This window comes from Phyllobates terribilis, unplaced genomic scaffold, assembly GCF_046119375.1.
Source record: "Phyllobates terribilis strain yellow unplaced genomic scaffold, ASM4611937v1 Scaffold_1__5_contigs__length_1240528914, whole genome shotgun sequence".
NCBI classification, from domain to species: domain Eukaryota; kingdom Metazoa; phylum Chordata; class Amphibia; order Anura; family Dendrobatidae; genus Phyllobates; species Phyllobates terribilis.
In genome coordinates, this window is record NW_027362761.1 from 1013670444 (window position 1) to 1013688763 (window position 18320).

An 18320-nucleotide genomic window follows, 5' to 3' on the forward strand; every position below is an offset into this window, starting at 1 on the left:
TGTAGACAGACTCACGTTCATAAAGATGAACAAATCATGGATCCGAAATGACTTTTCTACCCTTGTGTCATCCTGGGGAGAGTAAAAGCTTGATGATTGGTTAAAATCGCCTCACCAACCGTTTTAAGCTTTCAAATTACTAATCATGTTTATCTGTATCTTAGCTGGAAAATAATTTGGGCTTTGTAGCAGTGTGCAGTACTGATTCTATTAGGCCATCTATACTAAGCTCCACCAGATTTAAAATTAATAATAATTTTTAGCTGCTTCTAGCCCGGAAAATAATTTTGGGGCTCTGAGATGCGCAAGACACATAAGTGCCTTCTTGCTGCACTACCTGTAACATGACCCTCAGATTGTCAGAATTCGAAGTAATCCTGACTACTGGGTTGCCACACTCTTAGATCCCCCACACTCTTCGATCAACCTTTTCATTTTAATAAAGACCAAAAAAATTGTCATTTTTGAAATTATAAGCATTAGCAGGTTATTAGAAACTGAAATCAAACAGTTTTCAACTCAAAACTTTATTCTAGGTGATGTTACATTTGCACATAGGACCCCTTGTTCGAAAGGAGCTTCTGAACTCTCTCGTCCATTGTATTTGTCAGGTTTTGGATGGTTTCTGCTTCAATTGTTTTGCATGAGGACAGAATACCCTCCCAGAGCTGTTGCTTAGATGTGAACTGCCTCCCGCCATCATAGACACTCCTTTTGATGATGCTCCAGAGGTTCTGAATGGGGTAGAGGTCAGGGGAGCATGGGGGTCACACCATAAGTTTGTCCCCTTTTATGCCCATATCAGCCAGAGATGCAGATGTGTTATGTGCAGCATGAGACGGTGCATTATCATGCATGAAAATGATCTTGCTGTGGAATACACGGTTCTTCTTCTTGAACCATGGCAGGAAGTGCTGTTTGAGAAACTCCACATACATTATGGAGTTCATCTTTACCCCTTCAGGGACCCTAAAGGGGCCGACAATCTCTCTCCCCATTATTCCAGCCCAAAACATTACTCCACCTCTTCCTTGTTGGCGCTGTAGCCATGTTTGCGTGGAGTGTCCATCAACCAGCCATCCTCCACTCCATCCATCTGGACCATCGAGCGTTGCACGGCACTCATCCGTGAACACAACAGTTTTGAAGTCAGTCTTCATGTATTGTTTGGAACACTGGAGCCGTTTCTGCTTGTGTGCAGTGGATAGAGGAGGTCGACAGGATGGCGTATGCACAGCTGCAAACCTCTGAAGGACCCTGCATCTTGTTGTTCAGGGGACGTTGGAGGCACCAGCAGCTTCAAAAACTTGTCTGCTGCTATGACAAGGCTTTTTTGCCGCTGCTCTTTTAACCTGACGTAATTGCCTGTAGGAAAGCGTCCTCAATTTGCCCTTATCAGCACACACACGTGTGTACTGTGAATCAGCTACATACTTCTTGATTGCCAAGACACTTCATCCTGATCATCGCACAATGTTGATTGTAGTCATGCCTTGACCTAAACACTCCACAATTTGTTGCTTCTCAGCAGCCGACACATCCTTTTTCTTTCCCATTTTGGCAGAAAATGTAGGCTGCTTAATAATGTGGGACAGCCTTCTTAAGTAGTCTTGCCTTTCATTGGACACACCTGCCAAACTAATTAGCACAGGTGTCTGCAATTGCTTACAGTGATATAAAGAGCCCTGACACACATCACCATCAATGAGTTTAACTGATAAACAAACAAATTCTTCCCTTATCACTCCTAAACACTTTTTGCATAATAATTTGGAACACAGTGTACATGTGCTTTTCCACAAAACACCAGTGGTTCACGTAGTGAATCTTATAGTTCTAACTTGCCAACCGTGGTCTGTATGGAGTTGTTCAATAAAGGGCCCAAAATTAAGATAACATAGATGGGAGAGGTCTCTATGAATAGGAATTCCTAAGTGTTTGATACCCTGTGAGGGCCAGGCAAAGGGAAAGTTGGACTGGATGGAATCCTGTATGGATTTGGGGAGGGGGACATCGAGGGCCCCAGACTTCGCTGCATTGGTTTTAAAATTTGACCATGTAACAAAGTGATCTATTTCAGCCATAACAGCGGGGATGGATATATGTGATTGAGTGATATATACTAGAACATCATCAGCAAATAGAGAGCACTTGTACTCGGTGCCTCCCACCTCAATCCACCTAATATTGGGGTTATGGCGAATTGATGAGAGCAGGTGCTCCGTCACTAGGATGTATAAGAGAGGGGACAGAGGACATCCCTGCCTTGTCCCATTGGTGATTATGAAAGGTGATGAAAATGTTCTGACGCGCCCCCTGGGCCTTGGGACACCCGGAGCCGGGTCCTTTTTGGTGGATGCTGGTGGTTGTAGTCTCCGTGGCGGCGACCCGGTTCCGTGGCTCAGGGCGGTCAAACCAGTGGCGGAACTATTTATGTGGTTTTGATGTTTAAATGTCCGACTACGCCACCTGTGGATTGCGGTCAGAGTGAACCGCCGCTGCAGGGCAGACCACTGAGGCTGGTGTTGTGGGTGCAGCAGAGCGTAGCATAACTCCCCACGGGAGGAGTATAGCCTCAGGGCAGTGTATGCGGAGGATGAGGGTGATGGTGCAGGGCAGCAGCAGTAACGACACGGAGTCAGTGATGCAGTCCAGGGCCTTTACTCACAGTTCTTATTATCCAGACCACTTCTGCAGGTAACGGCTGCCCACGTCGTACTGTGCTCACCAGGTGAGGGGCTCAGACAACTCCCAGATAACTTTGGAGCGCTTCACAGGACCCCGTTTGTGTGTCCTTTGTCTGGCCTTTCTTACCAACCCTTCCGTCCGGCTGCCTCGGGCCTCCTCTTGGTAAACTTGGCACCAGTTTCCCTGACCCTATGTGCTGCCCTGCTAGCGTGTGTAGCGATGGGCTGCGCCACATAAAATGTCACAGCCTCCGTTTTCTAGCTGAGGGTCGTTTCCCGCCTCCACTAGTTTCGGGGACCGGTCTCCCCCTTTGGCCTGACCCCTCCACGCAGGTGGATTCGGGCGTGCTGTGGCGACTCGCCCATCCGCACCCCTGGGATCCCTTCATTCCACATTCCTGGAGCCTTCTCCGCTCCTATTCCTTCCTTCTCCCTCTTCCAGGCCTGGGCCTCTGTTACTAGGCCCGTCTCCGGAGCAGAGCTCATGCAGAGCCCCCGCTCCCTGTCACTTCTGCTCAGACTTCTCTGCACTGAACTAAGATGGTGCCCACCTTTTATACTCCCTTTTCAATGCACCCAGGAACTGCTTCCTCCCTGCTCCTGCACTACAGTGTTCCCTTTCCTCAGTGTTCCCTCCTCCCACTCCAGCCAGGGACAGGGACTGTCGTGCCCATCTCAGGGGCATATTGGTCGCCCTGCCCCACGGCAATGTGGTGTAATGCATGCAGGTGTCGGGTCCTGATCCACACTCCATCCTTACCTGAGAGTGAGATATCACACCTCTGGGTGAGGTGCAATACCTCTGTAGAAACCGAGCCCTCAGGGTGCTACAGTTCCATTTATCTTCAGCCTAGGTGACGTATTGCGATACAGGGCCGTGATTTTGGCTTTAAAAGGGTCCCCTAGACCCCTACCCCAAGCTTTTTAAGAGAATAATATATGGCGTGCTAGGAGACTCTATGGAATGCTTTCTCAGCATCCAACGAGAGTATCTAATTACAAATTTTGAACTGCATCTAGCCCAGGAAATACTTTGTGCCTAGTAGCAGTGTCTACTAGTCAGCGGATTATCCCGGCTGTTAAGCAAGCTACACTACCTGTAGTTTGGACACTTAATTTTTTCAAAGGAAATGCTTCGGGACCACGGGATACTCAGTGAAGAGCATCAGGAGGCACCCCAAGGCATAGGGGCTGGGACTGGCGGTAGGACGCCTTGTGGTGGACAGCCGAGCTCGATCCTTATAAAAGCTTTTTAACTGCAGCAGCTTTAGTGGACGCTACTGGAGCTGGAATTACGCGGATGCTGGCATGAGACTTGCCCTCCAATAGATCCTTGTAAAAGGATTTAAAGTGTATTCATTCAAATTAGAGAGACAATTTAAATTAAAAAGCTTAGAGCTGCCTCCACCACAGGGGGGCTCGCTCGACCCACCAGCGGACAGGCACCAGTATTGGGAGAGGGGGGCTGGCCGTCAGGGTCCACCGCGGCTCTGGCACAAACCCGGCGACATGGAGGTGGCACGGGCAGGAATGGACTGGCCGTGTCGGCTTCTCACTTTTTGGATTTTAGAAGGGCATGACATGCCTATATCTGTGTCTCCCCCTCCTTTTACTCCTCCACCTCTTTTATTTTCGCATGACTATATGTACTTGTCACTTTTCCATGTGTTAGTTATGTCTTCTGAGCAGTTTGTCAGCTTTTGGTCACCTTTGAAGGTGTTTTCTATGTGTTTCTATGTGTTTTTGTTTGCCTGCCATTGGTTTTAACGGTGTTCGAAGGTGTTCGACGAACAGTTCGACGAACACACGGGTGTTCGACGAACTGAACCGAACTCGAACACTACGGGGGTGGCTCAACACTACTCATAATCATAAATAATTTGCTCGTTGTGTAGGAGGCCGACCACTTCTGCTGTCTACCTTCTAAACTTTGTGTTGAAGCCTGATTGACCCAGGACCTGCAATCCTCTATGTCTGGAGGACGTGTTGCAACCCAGTGTCCAACTGTGTCCCGGCTTCCACAATATTAACCCAGTGTGAAGGCGTCAGTGAGATGGACCATCCCTGGCCACATTCACTTGTCCACGTGTTTGTGGTTAGGCTGTCCTTCCCACTAAATGCACTGGGGAGGGCACAGGTAATATTTTGGTATGCGCGCTTGTGTATAAGGCACCTCGGGACAAATGGGGGCGGCTGGGGACCGTTTATGGACACCCGGCCGCCCCCAGGCGGCTGGGGACCGTGTGTGGGCACCCGGCCATGGGGCGGCTGGGGACCGAGTATGGACACCCGGCCGCCCCCTGGCGGCTGGGGACCAAGCGTGGACACCCGACCGCTGGGCGGCTGGGGACTAAGTATGGATACCAGGCCGCCGAAGCAGCCATGACGTGGTGGCCAGATTCCACCTCCACATGCCTAAAAGGCCCAATTTCAAGTGCAAGCAAGCAAGCAGTATGATATTGCAGCCTGGGGGTGGGTGGGTGGCTGGCTGCCTACTTGCACTTGCATTGCAAGGAATGGGGGAGGTACAATTGAACACTGCCCTGGGACAAGGATTTGAACGGGGATAGTTGCAAGTCTGCAACAACAGGTGCAGGGCGGGAGGCATCTTCGCATGTGCCATGAACAGGGGGTTGACATGCACACACTACAGCGGAATAGGCTGTCCTTCCCACTAAATGCACTGGGGAGGGCACAGGTAATATTTTGGTATGCGCGCTTGTGTATAAGGTGCACCGGGACAAATAGGGGCGGCTGGGAACCGAGTATGGACACCCGGCCGCCCCCTGGTGGCTGGGGACCGAGTGTGGACACCCGGCCGCTGGGCGGCTGGGGACTGAGTATGGATACCAGGCCGCCGACGCAGCCATGACATGGTGGCCGTCGTCTGCCTCCACAAGCCTAAAAGGCCCAATTTCAAGTGCAAGCAACTAGCAGTATGGTATTGCAGCCTGGGGGTGGGTGGGTGGCTGGCTGCTTACTTGCACTTGCATTGCAAGGAATGGGGGAGGTACAATTGAACACTGCCCTGGGACAAGGATTGGAACGGGGATAGTTGCAAGTTTGCAACAACAGGTGCAGGACGGGAGGAATCTTCACATGTGCCATGAACAGGGGGTTGACATGCACACACTACAGCGGAATAGGCTGTCCTTCCCACTAAATGCACTGGGGAGGGCACAGGTAATATTTTGGTATGCGCGCTTGTGTATAAGGTGCACCGGGACAAATAGGGGCGGCTGGGAACCGAGTATGAACACCCGGCCGCCCCCTGGTGGCTGGGGACCGAGTGTGGACACCCGGCCGCCGGGCGGCTGGGGACTGAGTATGGATACCAGGCCGCCGACGCAGCCATGAAATGGTGGCCGTCGTCTGCCTCCACAAGCCTAAAAGGCCTCATTTCAAGTGCAAGCAAGCTAGCAGTATGGTATTGCAGCCTGGGGCTGGGTGGGTGGCAGGCTGCACACTTACGCTTGCATTCCAAGAAAACAAAGCAGATGCTAACTTCTATCATCATCATCATGCTCCTCACCTTGGCACTCTCAACTCCCCTGATAGAGGAGCCAGGGCCCACCGGAGGAGTCTCTGGTTGTCTGGTGGGCTAGTCCAATGCTGCCCTAAAGTAGGCCAGGCTAAGAAAAGTGTGGGGAAGGTTCCCGGGACAAACAGTAGCGGCTGGGGACTGAGTATGGAGACCTCACCGCTGACGCAGCCATGAGGTAGTGGCCAGCTTCGGCCTCCTCCAAACTAAAAGGTCCCATTTCAAGTGCAAGCTAGCAGTACTGTATTGCCGCCTGCGGGTGGGTGGTTGGCTGCCTATTTGTGCTTGCATTGCAAGGAATGGGGAGGTACAATTGAACACTGCCCTGGGACAAGGATTTGCACGGAGATAGTAGCAAGTCTGTGTCTTCTGATGCGGCAAGGATCACTTCTGATGGGCACACTTTTAGGCAGTGACCTGGGTGTCAGAGATGCTTCCAGGGGTCTTCCCCATGCTGTTCCCATGTCTTTTCAGCACTGTATGCATGTGTCACACAGCACATGGCCAGATAAGGTTGTAAAATGTTAAAATGACATTTCCCGGTGAATGCATTTGTCACGATTGAAAGCAATACAAAAGTGCAAAAACGCATAAAAAATTCTACTTGTGAACATAGCCCAAGGTGTGGAGGAGTATTTTTGTTTTTGGTTATTTATTTTACCTAATACACAAGTCTTTACCCTGGAAATGATGTTACTTAACATATTTCACAGGAAAACAGTTTCAGTTTCGTTTTTGAACATTTTATTGTGAGCCCGTAAAAGTGGCTTAATACCTCTGACCACGTTGTTGACAGAAGTGATCTGGGGGTCAGAAATGCTTCCTGGGGCGATCCCCATGCTGTCCCCATGTCATTTGAGCACTGTCACTATCGTTTTGGGCACTTTTTAGGCTTTCTACAGACCGTGAGGCACCTGTATAAATACTGCCATTTCTGGCCTCCATTAAAAATTTCCTTTAGGCTGAGTTCACACGATGCGTATTTAATGCGTTTCCGCGGCATTTTTGCAGTTGCGTAAACACTGCAGAAACGCATTAAAAACGCATGGTAGAAGGGCAGCAATGTTCCCCAATGGAAATCCGCATGTGCTGTGCCCATGATGCGGATTTTTCCGCAGCGTAAACGCTGCGCTCAAAAATCCGCAGCATGTCAATTAATTTTGCGTTAACGCGGCGTTTTTGCCACCATTGACTTGCATTAGAACGCGCCAATTCCGCAAAACTGCATCTGTACTTGCGTAATTGGTGCGTTCTAATGTGCGGATGGTACCCGGGTGTGGAGGAGAGGAGAGTCTCATCCACACCCAGGTAACATTAAAAAAGCTGTAAAAAAAGAATAAAATAAAAAAAATATATATACTTACCATCTGTCGGCCCGCATTGCGCTCCTGCTTGGTTCCCTGCACTTTGCAGTGAGTTGAAGGACCTGCGGTGACGTCAGAGTCATGTGACGGGTCACGTGCCGCTGACGTCGGCAGGTCTTTCAATTCAAAATTGCCAGCAGCCGGGAGAACGGAGTGAGCAGGACAGCGGGGACCATCGGAGGGTAAAGTATACATGTATTTTTTATTTTTACCATTCTCTCGGGTCACACTATATAAATCCATGCTGTTTGCATGGATTTATATAGTGTGACCTAGTTGTCAAGCACTTTCCAGGTGATGCTAAAATCGCCTGGAAAGCGCTTGTCAATCCACATGCGGAAACGCATGTGGAAACGCATGTGAATCCGCATGTATTCTGCAGGGAAAACGCATGCACAATCTGCATGCGTTTTTTCTGCCAGGGAGATGCAGAAATGATGCAGAAATTTTCTGCTTCATTTCTGCATCTTGTGCACATACCCTTAGTGTGTCAGTGAAGCAATTCACACCAGTTTGCTGTTCAAACTACTTACCTACAGGCCAGGTATTTAAAACTCTGTTTTCTCCGTCACACGGATCACATATACATTGTCAGAAAATACTGCCATTTCTGGCCTCCATTAAAAATTTCTTTCAGTGTGTCAGTGAAGCAATTCACACCAGTTTGCTGTTCAAACTACTTACCTACAGGCCAGGTATTTAAAACTCTGTTTTCTCCGTCACACGGATCACATATAAGTTCGCTCCAAACTCAGTCATTTGTAGTGAGCGTGGAAGATACTGTCCTCCATTTAAAATGCGCAAGGCACGTGGCAAGGGACGGGGAACTGGATGTGATGGTGATGGTGCATGCAGAGGCCGTGGACATGGCCGTGGGCAAGCTGAAATTGTGCCACAACAAACACCCACATCTTCTCGCCTGACCTTCCTGTCCCAATTCCTAGGGGACCGCAGCACACCACTATTGAACCCAGAGCAGTGTCAAAAGGTTGTTGGTTGGATAGCGGACTATGCTTACAGTCACTTAGCCACCACCACCACCACCTTGTCTTCCACGGTCAAGTCTCAGTAGCCGTGAGTCTGGACCGCATATTCCTCACCCTGATCCTCCTTCCTCCCACCATGCCGAGTGCCCGGAGACAACTGATCCCACACTTGGACACTCTGAAGAGCTGTTCACTTTTCCATTTATAGATTCGGGCCTCTCGCCTGGTCCACTTGAAGCGGGGCAAGAGGAGATCGCGTGTAGCGATGCCCAAATATTTGAGCAGCCACTGTCACACGAAGGCGACGGTGGGAAAGTGTCACAAGAGGTGGACGATAATGAGACACAATTGCCAGAAAGTCAGGAGGAGGACCAGGGTGCGGCAGTGTAAGACGAGGTGGTGGATGATATAGTAACTGACCCAACCGGGCAGGAGTACATGCAGAGCGAGGACAGCAGCACACAGGGTGAGGGAGGCAGAGCACCCCAACAGGCAGGAAGAAGCAGTGTGGTAGCCACAGAAAGAAGGCAGGCAACCGTTCCCCGTAACACCAACACGAAGGAAGTTGCCAGTACAACTGTTAGGTCTTCCCGAGTCTGATTGTTTTTTAAAGACTCTGCCGATAACCCCAAATAGGCCATTTGCACCACCTGCCAGGCCAGCATCAGCAGGGGTGGCAAAACAACCAGCCTGACCACTACCAGCATGATCAGGCACATGGCAGCAAAGCACCCGACTTTGTGGGCTGAACCCCAGGGTCCAGGAACAGTGTCTGCAGGTGTCACCATTGCTTCTTCCGATGTTGTGCATGCAAGCCAATCCCCTGTCCATGGTGCATTCAAAGATGCCTACTGCCCTGCACCTGCATCAGGAAGCACGTCCATGTCCTTGTCCCAGCGCAGCGTTCAGTTGTCCATACCCCAGTCCTTGGAACGCAAGCGCAAATATGCAGCCAACGCCCCACAGGCCACATTACAAAATTCTCAAATTTCACGACTGCTTGCGCTCGAAATGTTGCATTTAGGCTCGTGGAGACTGAAGCATTCCGCAAACTGATGGCGGCGGCCGCCCCTCAGTACTCGGTCCCCAGCCGCCACTACTTGTCCCGATGTGCCGTCCCCGCATTACACAAGCACGTGTCACAAAACATTAGCCATGCCCTCAACAACGCAGTTACCGGGAAAGTCCACCTAACCACGGACACGTGGACAAGTGCTTGTGGGCATGGACGGTACGTCTCGCTGGCGGCACACTGGGTTAACATAGTGGAAGCCAGGACCCAGTCGGACCTTGGGACGGAACAAGTCCTCCCGACGCCATGGTCAATCAGGGTTGCCCCCACAGTCTACAGCTCCTGCACCTCATCCTCCTCAGCCTCCTCCTCCTCTTCAGCCTCCATCTCCGAAATGACCACATCAGTCACAAGCTGGAAGCACCGCAGCACTGCCACGGCCAAGGTGCTTAGGTGACAAACCGCACAATGCTGAAGAGTTGTGGACAGCTCTGAAAGAGTAGGCAGATCTGTGGCTCACACCGCTGAACCTACAGGCAGGCATGGTCGTGTGTGACAATGGCCGGAACCTGGTGGCGGCTCTGAGGCGAGGCGAGCTCCTCCTTAACCTCGTGGTTCAGCGGTTTCTCAAATCCTACCTGGAGCTGCCGGATCTGCTTGTTAAAGTACGCCGCCTGTGTGCACATTTTAGAAAGTCAGCTACAGCTTCCGCCGCCCTTGCCGTGTTTCTGCAGCATTTGCAGCTTCCGGCTCACAGACTGGTATGTGATGTCCCCACGCTTTGGAACTGTACACTGCAGATGTTGTGAAGGATTTGTGAGAAGAGGGCAGTTGTTGAGTACCAGCATCAACAAGGCCGTTGGTATTCAGTTCAGACTCCACACATAAGACCTCAGGAGTAGACATGGATGTCAGACATATGTACCATCCGCCAAAACTTTGAGGACTCCACCAAGATGATGAGCGGCGATGACGCCATAATTAGCGTCACCATCCCGCTTCTCTGTCTTCTGAAACTATAGATGGTACCACCTGCACAGCTGTCATACCGTCTCTTCAGCATGGATGACCACAGGACAGAGAGGAGGAGGAGGAGAGCATGATCAGTCTTCCTCTTGGTGAGGACACGGAAGTCTTGCCTGTTAGTAGTCTGGCACGCATGGCTGAGTTTATGTTACGCTGCCTTTCTCATGACCCTCGCGTTCTCAAAATTTTGGGTGACAGTCATTACTGGTTGGTGACACTTCTAGACCCACACTACAAGGAGAACTTTATATCTCTTATTCCTGAGGCGGACAGGTCTACAAAAATGGGGCTGTACCAGAAGGCCCTTGTTGCAGAACTAATTCCCATCTGAAAACGCTGGCGGCAGAGGGCACACTTCGTTGGACAACCAAAGAGTACAGGCGAGAGAGACGCAACTTCAATCCAGCAGAGGCAGGAGAACACTGTCAAAGTTCTGGGAGAGTTTTCTCAGCCCCTCCCATCGCACAGGCCCTGAGGCGCGGGGTACTCTCACAAGGAGTGCAAAGTTTTGGAAGATGCTGAGGGAGTACCTTGCTGACCGTACCAACGTCCTCCGTGATTCCTCTGTGCCTTGTAATTATTGGGTATCCAAGCTGGATACGTGGAATGAACTGGCTCTCTATGCCTTAGAGGTCCTGGTCTGCCCTGCCACCAGTGTTTTATCAGAGTGGGTTTTTAGTGCCGCTGGTGGAATTATAACTGATAAGCGCATACGCCTGTCAACTGAAAATGCTGACAGGCTGACTCTTATAAAAATGAACAAGGGCTGGATTGGGCCAGACTTCTGAACAACACCGAATGATAGCAGCGTAACATAAACTCAAATCCAGTGTCTTTTCTTGGGAGGTGTATTCCCATGCACCTTTTCACACCCACACATGGGTATACGCTTCCCGGTTTTGGCTATTTGCTCTTGTCCTCCTCCTTCTCCTCATCCTCCACCACCATATCACCAGGGTGACTGTGGTCAGTGATGCAACACCCACATAATTTTTTTAAAGGGTGTTTATGATGCCCATGAAAAAATTTTTTTTTTACAGCATGTTCATGTGCACCCCCCAGGGGTAAATGTTTGTCAGCCCATACACTTAGTGCATGGGCTTTACAAGTATAGGAGGCCCGCTCCTTTCTAATGGGAACATTTTTTTATGAGGCTCTCCTCCACGTCTCTTCCAAGGGGCATTGAAGTGCCTCCAAATTTTTGGCAGCCCTTGTATTCACTGCATAGGCCAACACTATGGGAGACTCTCTCCTTTCTAATGGGAATTTGTCGTTACTGTGGCCCTGCTCTATGTGTCTTTAATTTCTTAGTGGGGTTTTTCATAAATTTGGTCAGCCTTTGGACTCACTGCATACCCTATAACTGTATAGCAGACCCTCTCCTTTCTAATGGGAGCATGTCATACTTGTTACTGTGGCCCTACTCTATGTGTTTTTAAATTCTTAGTGGGGTTTTTCCTAAATTTGGTCAGCCGTTGGACTCACTGCATACCCTATAACTGTATAGCAGACTCTCTCCTTTCTAATGGGAAATTGTCGTTACTATGGCCCTGCTCTATGTGTCTTTAATTTCTTAGTGGGGTTTTTCCTAAATTTGGTCAGCCGTTGGACTCACTGCATACCCTATAACTGTATAGCAGACCCTCTCCTTTCTAATGGGAACATGTCGTACTTGTTACTGTGGCCCTGCTGTATGTGTCTTTCAGAGTCCCTCCATCATCAATGAAACAGGATGTGTCTGATGATGTGTCATACACCACATTGCCAGATAAGGTTGTAAAATGCTAAAATGACATTTCCTGGTAAATGCATTTGCCTTAAAAAATAACGTAAAAAAAACAGTAGGATCTTTCTTTAGTATAAAAAACAGAGTCGCCAATGTAACCTCAATGTAATCACATTGTTCAGCTCCTGCACCTTCTCCTCCATCTCCGAAATGACCACATCAGTCACAAGCTGAAATCACTGCAGCACTGCCTTGGCCAAGCGGCAACAGGCTGTGCTGAGGATAACATGCTTAATGCTTAGATGACAAACCACCCAGCGCTGCAGAGTTGTTGAAATCTGTAACACAGCAGCTTGATCTGTGGCTCTCACCGATGAACATACAGCCAGGCATGGTCGTGTGTAACAATGGGCGGAACCTGGTGATGGAGAAATGACAGCCGAGTAGATACGGTTTCCCTTTATGCCAGTCCTTTCACTGAGCTAAAGAATGTGGCTGTGGTGAAATATAACTCCCACTGAGAAGCTGTTTCAGATTGAAAAACATTGGGCCCTCCAGAGGATTTGATTCTGAGGGCTCACCTTTCTCTCCCGCTCAAGAGCCCCATAGCAGCTGTAAAGTTAGCGCTATCATGAACTCTCCTGATGTAGAAGCCAGGGCACACCAGAGGATTCTGGGACCATCCAACCCTGCCGAGAAGCAGTCCTGGCTAAGAAAAGTGTGTGGGAAGGTTCCCGGACACACTATGGCTACTTTTTTACTGAGGTGGAAACAACGGGGAGAACATACAAAATCCTTGCAGATGTTGTCCTTGCTGGGATTTGAACCCAGGATCCCAGCGCTGCAAGGCTTCAGTGCTAACCACTGATCCATTGTGCTGCCGTTCACCCTCTGATATCTAACAGGCTGGAAAAACTTGCACTACTGCCACTCTATCTTCAGCTCCTTTGTGAGAAATTAATGTATTTGGGCAGCCACTCAGTCTACAAAATAAAATTCCTGAGAAGGAAATTGGGGAAGGCTTTGCTACTGGTACTGGGGGCAGTGCTAATACCATGGCATCGTACCATAGTTTACTGGAAATATTCCAGGCTGGTAGGAGGCAAGCAGATTCCCACAGAAAAGTACCAGCAGTAATGTTCAGGGACCCGTGCTTGTAGAAGGTGGAGACAACACCGGGAGAAACAGTGGCAGCTGGTGACCAAGTATGGACACGAGGCATGAGGTTGTAAAAAGCTTCCGCCTCCACAAGCCTAAAAATCCACAGCTTTAGAGGACTTCCTGGTAGAAATGACAGCTGGGTAGATATCGTTTCCAAAGTCCTTTCACCAAGCTAAAGAATATGGCTGTGGTGAAATACAACTCAGCAAAAAAAGCTGTGGACTGGCTCCATACCGTCCCTGGCCACATTCACCTGTCCACATGTTTGTGGTTAGGTGGTCCTTCCCAGTAAGTGCACTGGGGAGGGCACGGGTAATGTTGTGGGACCCTTGCTTGTGGAAGGGAGAAACAGTGGCGGTTGGGGACCGAGCATGGACACCCGGCCGCCGCTGGCATGAGGTTATGAAAAGTTTCCGCCTCCACGAGCCCAAAAGGCCACATTTCAAGTGCAAGCAGCTGTCAAAAATTTGGCAGTATAGTATTGCAGCCTTTGGGTGGGTGGCTGGCTGCATACTTGCGCTTGCATTCCAAGAAATGGAGTAGGGACAACTGAACGCTGTACTGGGACAAGGACGTGATTGTTGCAAGTCTGCAACGACAGGTGCATGGCGGGAGGCATCTTCGCATGCGCCAAGGATCATTTATGATGGGCACACTTTTAGGCAGTGACCTGGGTGTCCGATTGTTCCAGAGGTCCTCCCCATGCTGTTCCCATGTCTTTTCAGCACTGTATGCATGTGTCTGATGATGTGTCACACACCACATGGCCAGATAAGGTTGTAAAATGTTAAAATGACATTTCCTAGTGAATGCATTTGTCTTTGTTGAAAGCAATGCAAAAGTGCAAAAAAGCATCAAAAACGCTACGTTTGAACATAGCCCAAAGTGTGGAGGAGTATTTTTGGTTTTGATTATTTATTTTGCCTTATATACAAGTCATTACCTTGGAAAGTATGTTTCTTAACATATTTCGCAGGAAAATCCATTTTGGTTTCGTTTTTGTATGTTTTATTGTGAGTCCGTAAAAGTGGCATAATACTCTGACAACGTTGTTGACAGCAGTGATCTGGTAGTTAGAGATGTTTCCAGGGGTCTTCCCCATGCTGTTCCCATGTCATTTGAGCACTGTTCCCATCGATTTGAGCAATTTTTAGGCCCTCTGCAGACCGCCGAGGAGGGCCCGCCTGAAAAATGCTCGAGTTTCCCATAGACTTACATTGGGCTTGTTGCTCGGGTCGAGCACCCGAGTATTCCAATGTGCTCGAACCGAGCAACGAGTACCTGAGCATTGTACTGCTCGCACATTACTAGTCAGGAGACTGAGATGGCCACTCCAGAACCTTCATTTTGTTCTGCTGTAGCCAATGACAGGTCGACTTGGCCTTGTGTTTTGGACTTATCTACAATATAAATTCCTTGATTCTCCATTCTACTATGGAGTGCTTATGTTAATGATGTCAACAGTGTGATGGAGTCACCTAATCATGCTTCTGAATGTCCGGGCAGGGAGCTGATTAGTTAATCAGTTACTTTTATTCCCCATCAGCTGATGCTATCTGCACACCCACTGTCCTAGGGATTGGACTTCTCGTGCCTAGTGGAAAATATGGCACTGTGCATCTCATTGTTTTGTCACAAGGTAGATTTTGAAAAAGCTAAATAAAAAGTACTAAAAATAATAGTTTCTTCTTTTTTGGGTGTACTTACCTGTCACAATAATCAAGGCTATTTTTCATCTCTGCCCTTTCTCTCCATGTGCACTACTGACATTACTGTTTGCTGTAGTAATTATCTGACTTGTATTTTGTTGTACAATAATGTTGTACTTACAATTTATCCTCATTGTCAGTTTGGTAACTAATTAAATTTACACTCTAAATATTATTATTTCCAATCTTTGTGTTTCCTAGTACGCTTTATGTGTGGAATTTGCTTTGACTCAGATGAGCGATCACATTAAAAATGAGATTATTGACTGGACCCATGTCTCTGATATAAGTGATGAGCTGCTTTTGAAAAACATAGCATATTACTGTGAAAAAGAGAATCACACAGGTATGTATGTGCCATACTAAATTGAAATGTTGCTCAAATATTGAAAATCATAATAATTATTGCAAAAACGAGAAAAATAAAAGAAAAATTTAATAACGTGAAAACTTTCGAAATTTGCGCTTTCTTACCTTTTGTCTCAATCCTCTCATTTATTTTATGACGTGTTGACAAAAGGCAGATTTACTTTGAGATTTGTGATGCATTTTATCTTTGCCAAAGGTGGGGGCAAAATAAATTCTAATGATAACCTTCCTGTGCTTACATACAAACCATGAGACACATGTTGGTTTAGCATAGGCCCATATTAGGCTATTAGGTGCTGTACTACAGATGTAGCTGTGTGCATGAGACTTATGTCTTTAAAGAGAACCTGTCACCTTATTAATGATGCCTCTGTGAGAACAACCTGCAGGAATAGCAGGCACGTCAATTTCTATGTCTGTTATGTATTCATTTTATAGTTGGACCAATCTTAAATTTTATTTGTTACGGTGTTTTTCAAATTCGCTGGGCAGAACTTAACCTCTCACCCAGTTTTGTACAAGAGTGAAAAGGCAGACAGTAACATCTTGTGGCCGTTGGTTAGTACTGTAGCCCACAGGGAAATTAACACTTGATACCACAAGAAAACATATCAGGAACAAAACAGTATTCACATCCTACATATTTTATACCACAGTAGCATTGATGTATTCAGGGGGAACATGGCAGCTGGTCCACCTCCTCACATTCCTCCTATCCTTAATGATGGTCATCCTCGACCATCCAGGAATCTATAAGACACCAATGCAACACCACACACAACATTATTGAACTTGACGTCTCTGTTCTTCTCCTTTGCAGAACACCGACGACATCTTCCCTTTCCATGTGCCACAGGACCGGTGCTAGTAGGTTAAGACCTCGGATACAGAGTGTCCAAGTTAGTTAGTTAGTTAGTAGTAGTAGTTAGTAAGTAAAGCCGAATAAAGACTTGCGTCCATCAAGTTCGACCTGTTAGTTCTGTAATTGCTAAAGTTGATCCAGAGGAGGGCAAAAACCCCAAATGATTTAGCCAATCTTCACCTGAGGAAAAATTCCCTCCCGACTCTGAAACCAGCAGTCAGAATAAATCCCTGTATCAACCTACTATTTTATTTTATTTTTAAGTATACGCTGAAATCTGCCTGGTATCTAGAAATGCATCCAGTCCCCGCTTGAACTGGTTTAGTGAATCCAACACTATCGTCTCCTCACTCAGTGAATTCCATATTCTCACTGCTCTTACCGTAAAGAACCCCTTCCTATGCTGGTGCTGAAACCTTTTCTCTTCCAGTCTTAGTGAATGCCCTCTTGTTACCGTAATATCCCTCCTTTTGAACAAATCCCGGGCAAGATCTCTATACTGTCCCCTAACATATTTGTACACATTTATTATGTCCCCCCTCAACCTTCTCTTTTCCAGGCTGAATAGTCCTAGTTTTGCCAACCTCTCTGGGTATTGCAGTCCCTCCATTCCCCTTATTAATTTTGTTGCCCTCCTTTGTACCTTTTCAAGCTCATTTATATCCTTTCTATATATTGGGGCCCATAACTGAGCACAGTATTCCAAGTGTGGTCTAACCAGTGCTTTGTACAGTGGAAGAACAATGTTCTCCTCCTTTGCAGCTATACCTCTTCTGATACATCCCATTACCCTGTTTGCCCTTACAGCAGCCGCCTGACTTTGGGCACTCCAATTTAGTTTGCTATCAATCAAGATGCCCAAGTCCTTCTCCATCTCTGAATTCCCCAATGATTTCCCATTCAGTGAGTACTGGTGACTTCCATTTTTCCTTCCCATATGTATGACCTTACATTTCTCCTCGTTAAACCTCATTTGCCATTTAATGCTCCACCTACCCAGCTTATCCAAATCCCTCTGTAGGTCTGCACTGTCCTCTTTTGTATTAATTGTTTTACATAACTTTGTGTCATCTGCAAATATTGATATTTTACTATTTATCCCGTTGACTATGTCGTTAATAAAGATATTAAATAACATTGGGCCTAGTACAGACCCCTGTGGTACCCCACTAGTGACGCTTACCCAATCTGAGTATATTCCATTTATAACCACCCTCTGCCTTCTATCCTTTAGCCAGTTAGCTACCCACTTGCAGACATTTTCCCCCAGCCCCATCATTCTCATTTTGTATACCAACCTATTATGTGGCACGCTATCGAACGCTTTTGAGAAGTCGAGATACACGACATCCACTGGTTCCCCCTGATCTACTCGAGAGCTAACCTCCTCGTAGAAGTCAATCAGGTTTGTTTGGCAGGAGCGATTCCTCATGAATCCATGTTGGTTCGGGCTTAATAGATTATTAGCATCAAGATGCTCCATGATTGCCTCATTAATAAAGCCTTCAAAAATTTTGCCCACAACGGACGTCAGACTCACCGGCCGATAGTTTCCGGCGTCACTTTTCGCTCCCTTTTTGAATATTGGCACTACATTCGCCTGTCGCCAATCAAGTGGTACAGACCCAGTCTCAACAGAGTCCTTAAATATAAGATATAACGGTCTGTCTATCACATGACTTAGTTCCCTTAGTACCCGTGGGTGTATGCCATCAGGTCCTGGTGATTTGGTTATTTTAATGTTACTGAGGCGTTTCTGTACCCCAGCTTGGGATAGATTTGTCATACTTAGTGGAGGATTAAGTTTGTCACTTCTCATTTCTCCTGTTAGTTCTTTTTCCTTTGTGAAAGTTGACGAAAAAAATTTATTTAATAGA

The 18320-nt window shown here is 47.7% G+C and overlaps 1 protein-coding gene across 4 annotated transcripts in view; it reads left to right on the top strand.

Annotated features, from left to right (window-relative positions):
- The window catches only part of LOC141157210 (probable ATP-dependent RNA helicase DDX60), a 1123923-nt gene that overhangs the window by 460653 nt on the left and 644950 nt on the right, over positions 1 to 18320 (top strand). For all 4 annotated transcript variants that reach the window (XM_073644228.1, XM_073644203.1, XM_073644220.1 and 1 more), the window contains one exon: positions 15414 to 15558. In XM_073644228.1, coding sequence (XP_073500329.1) covers positions 15414 to 15558 — 145 coding nt within the window. The remainder of the gene's footprint in view (positions 1 to 15413; positions 15559 to 18320) is intronic.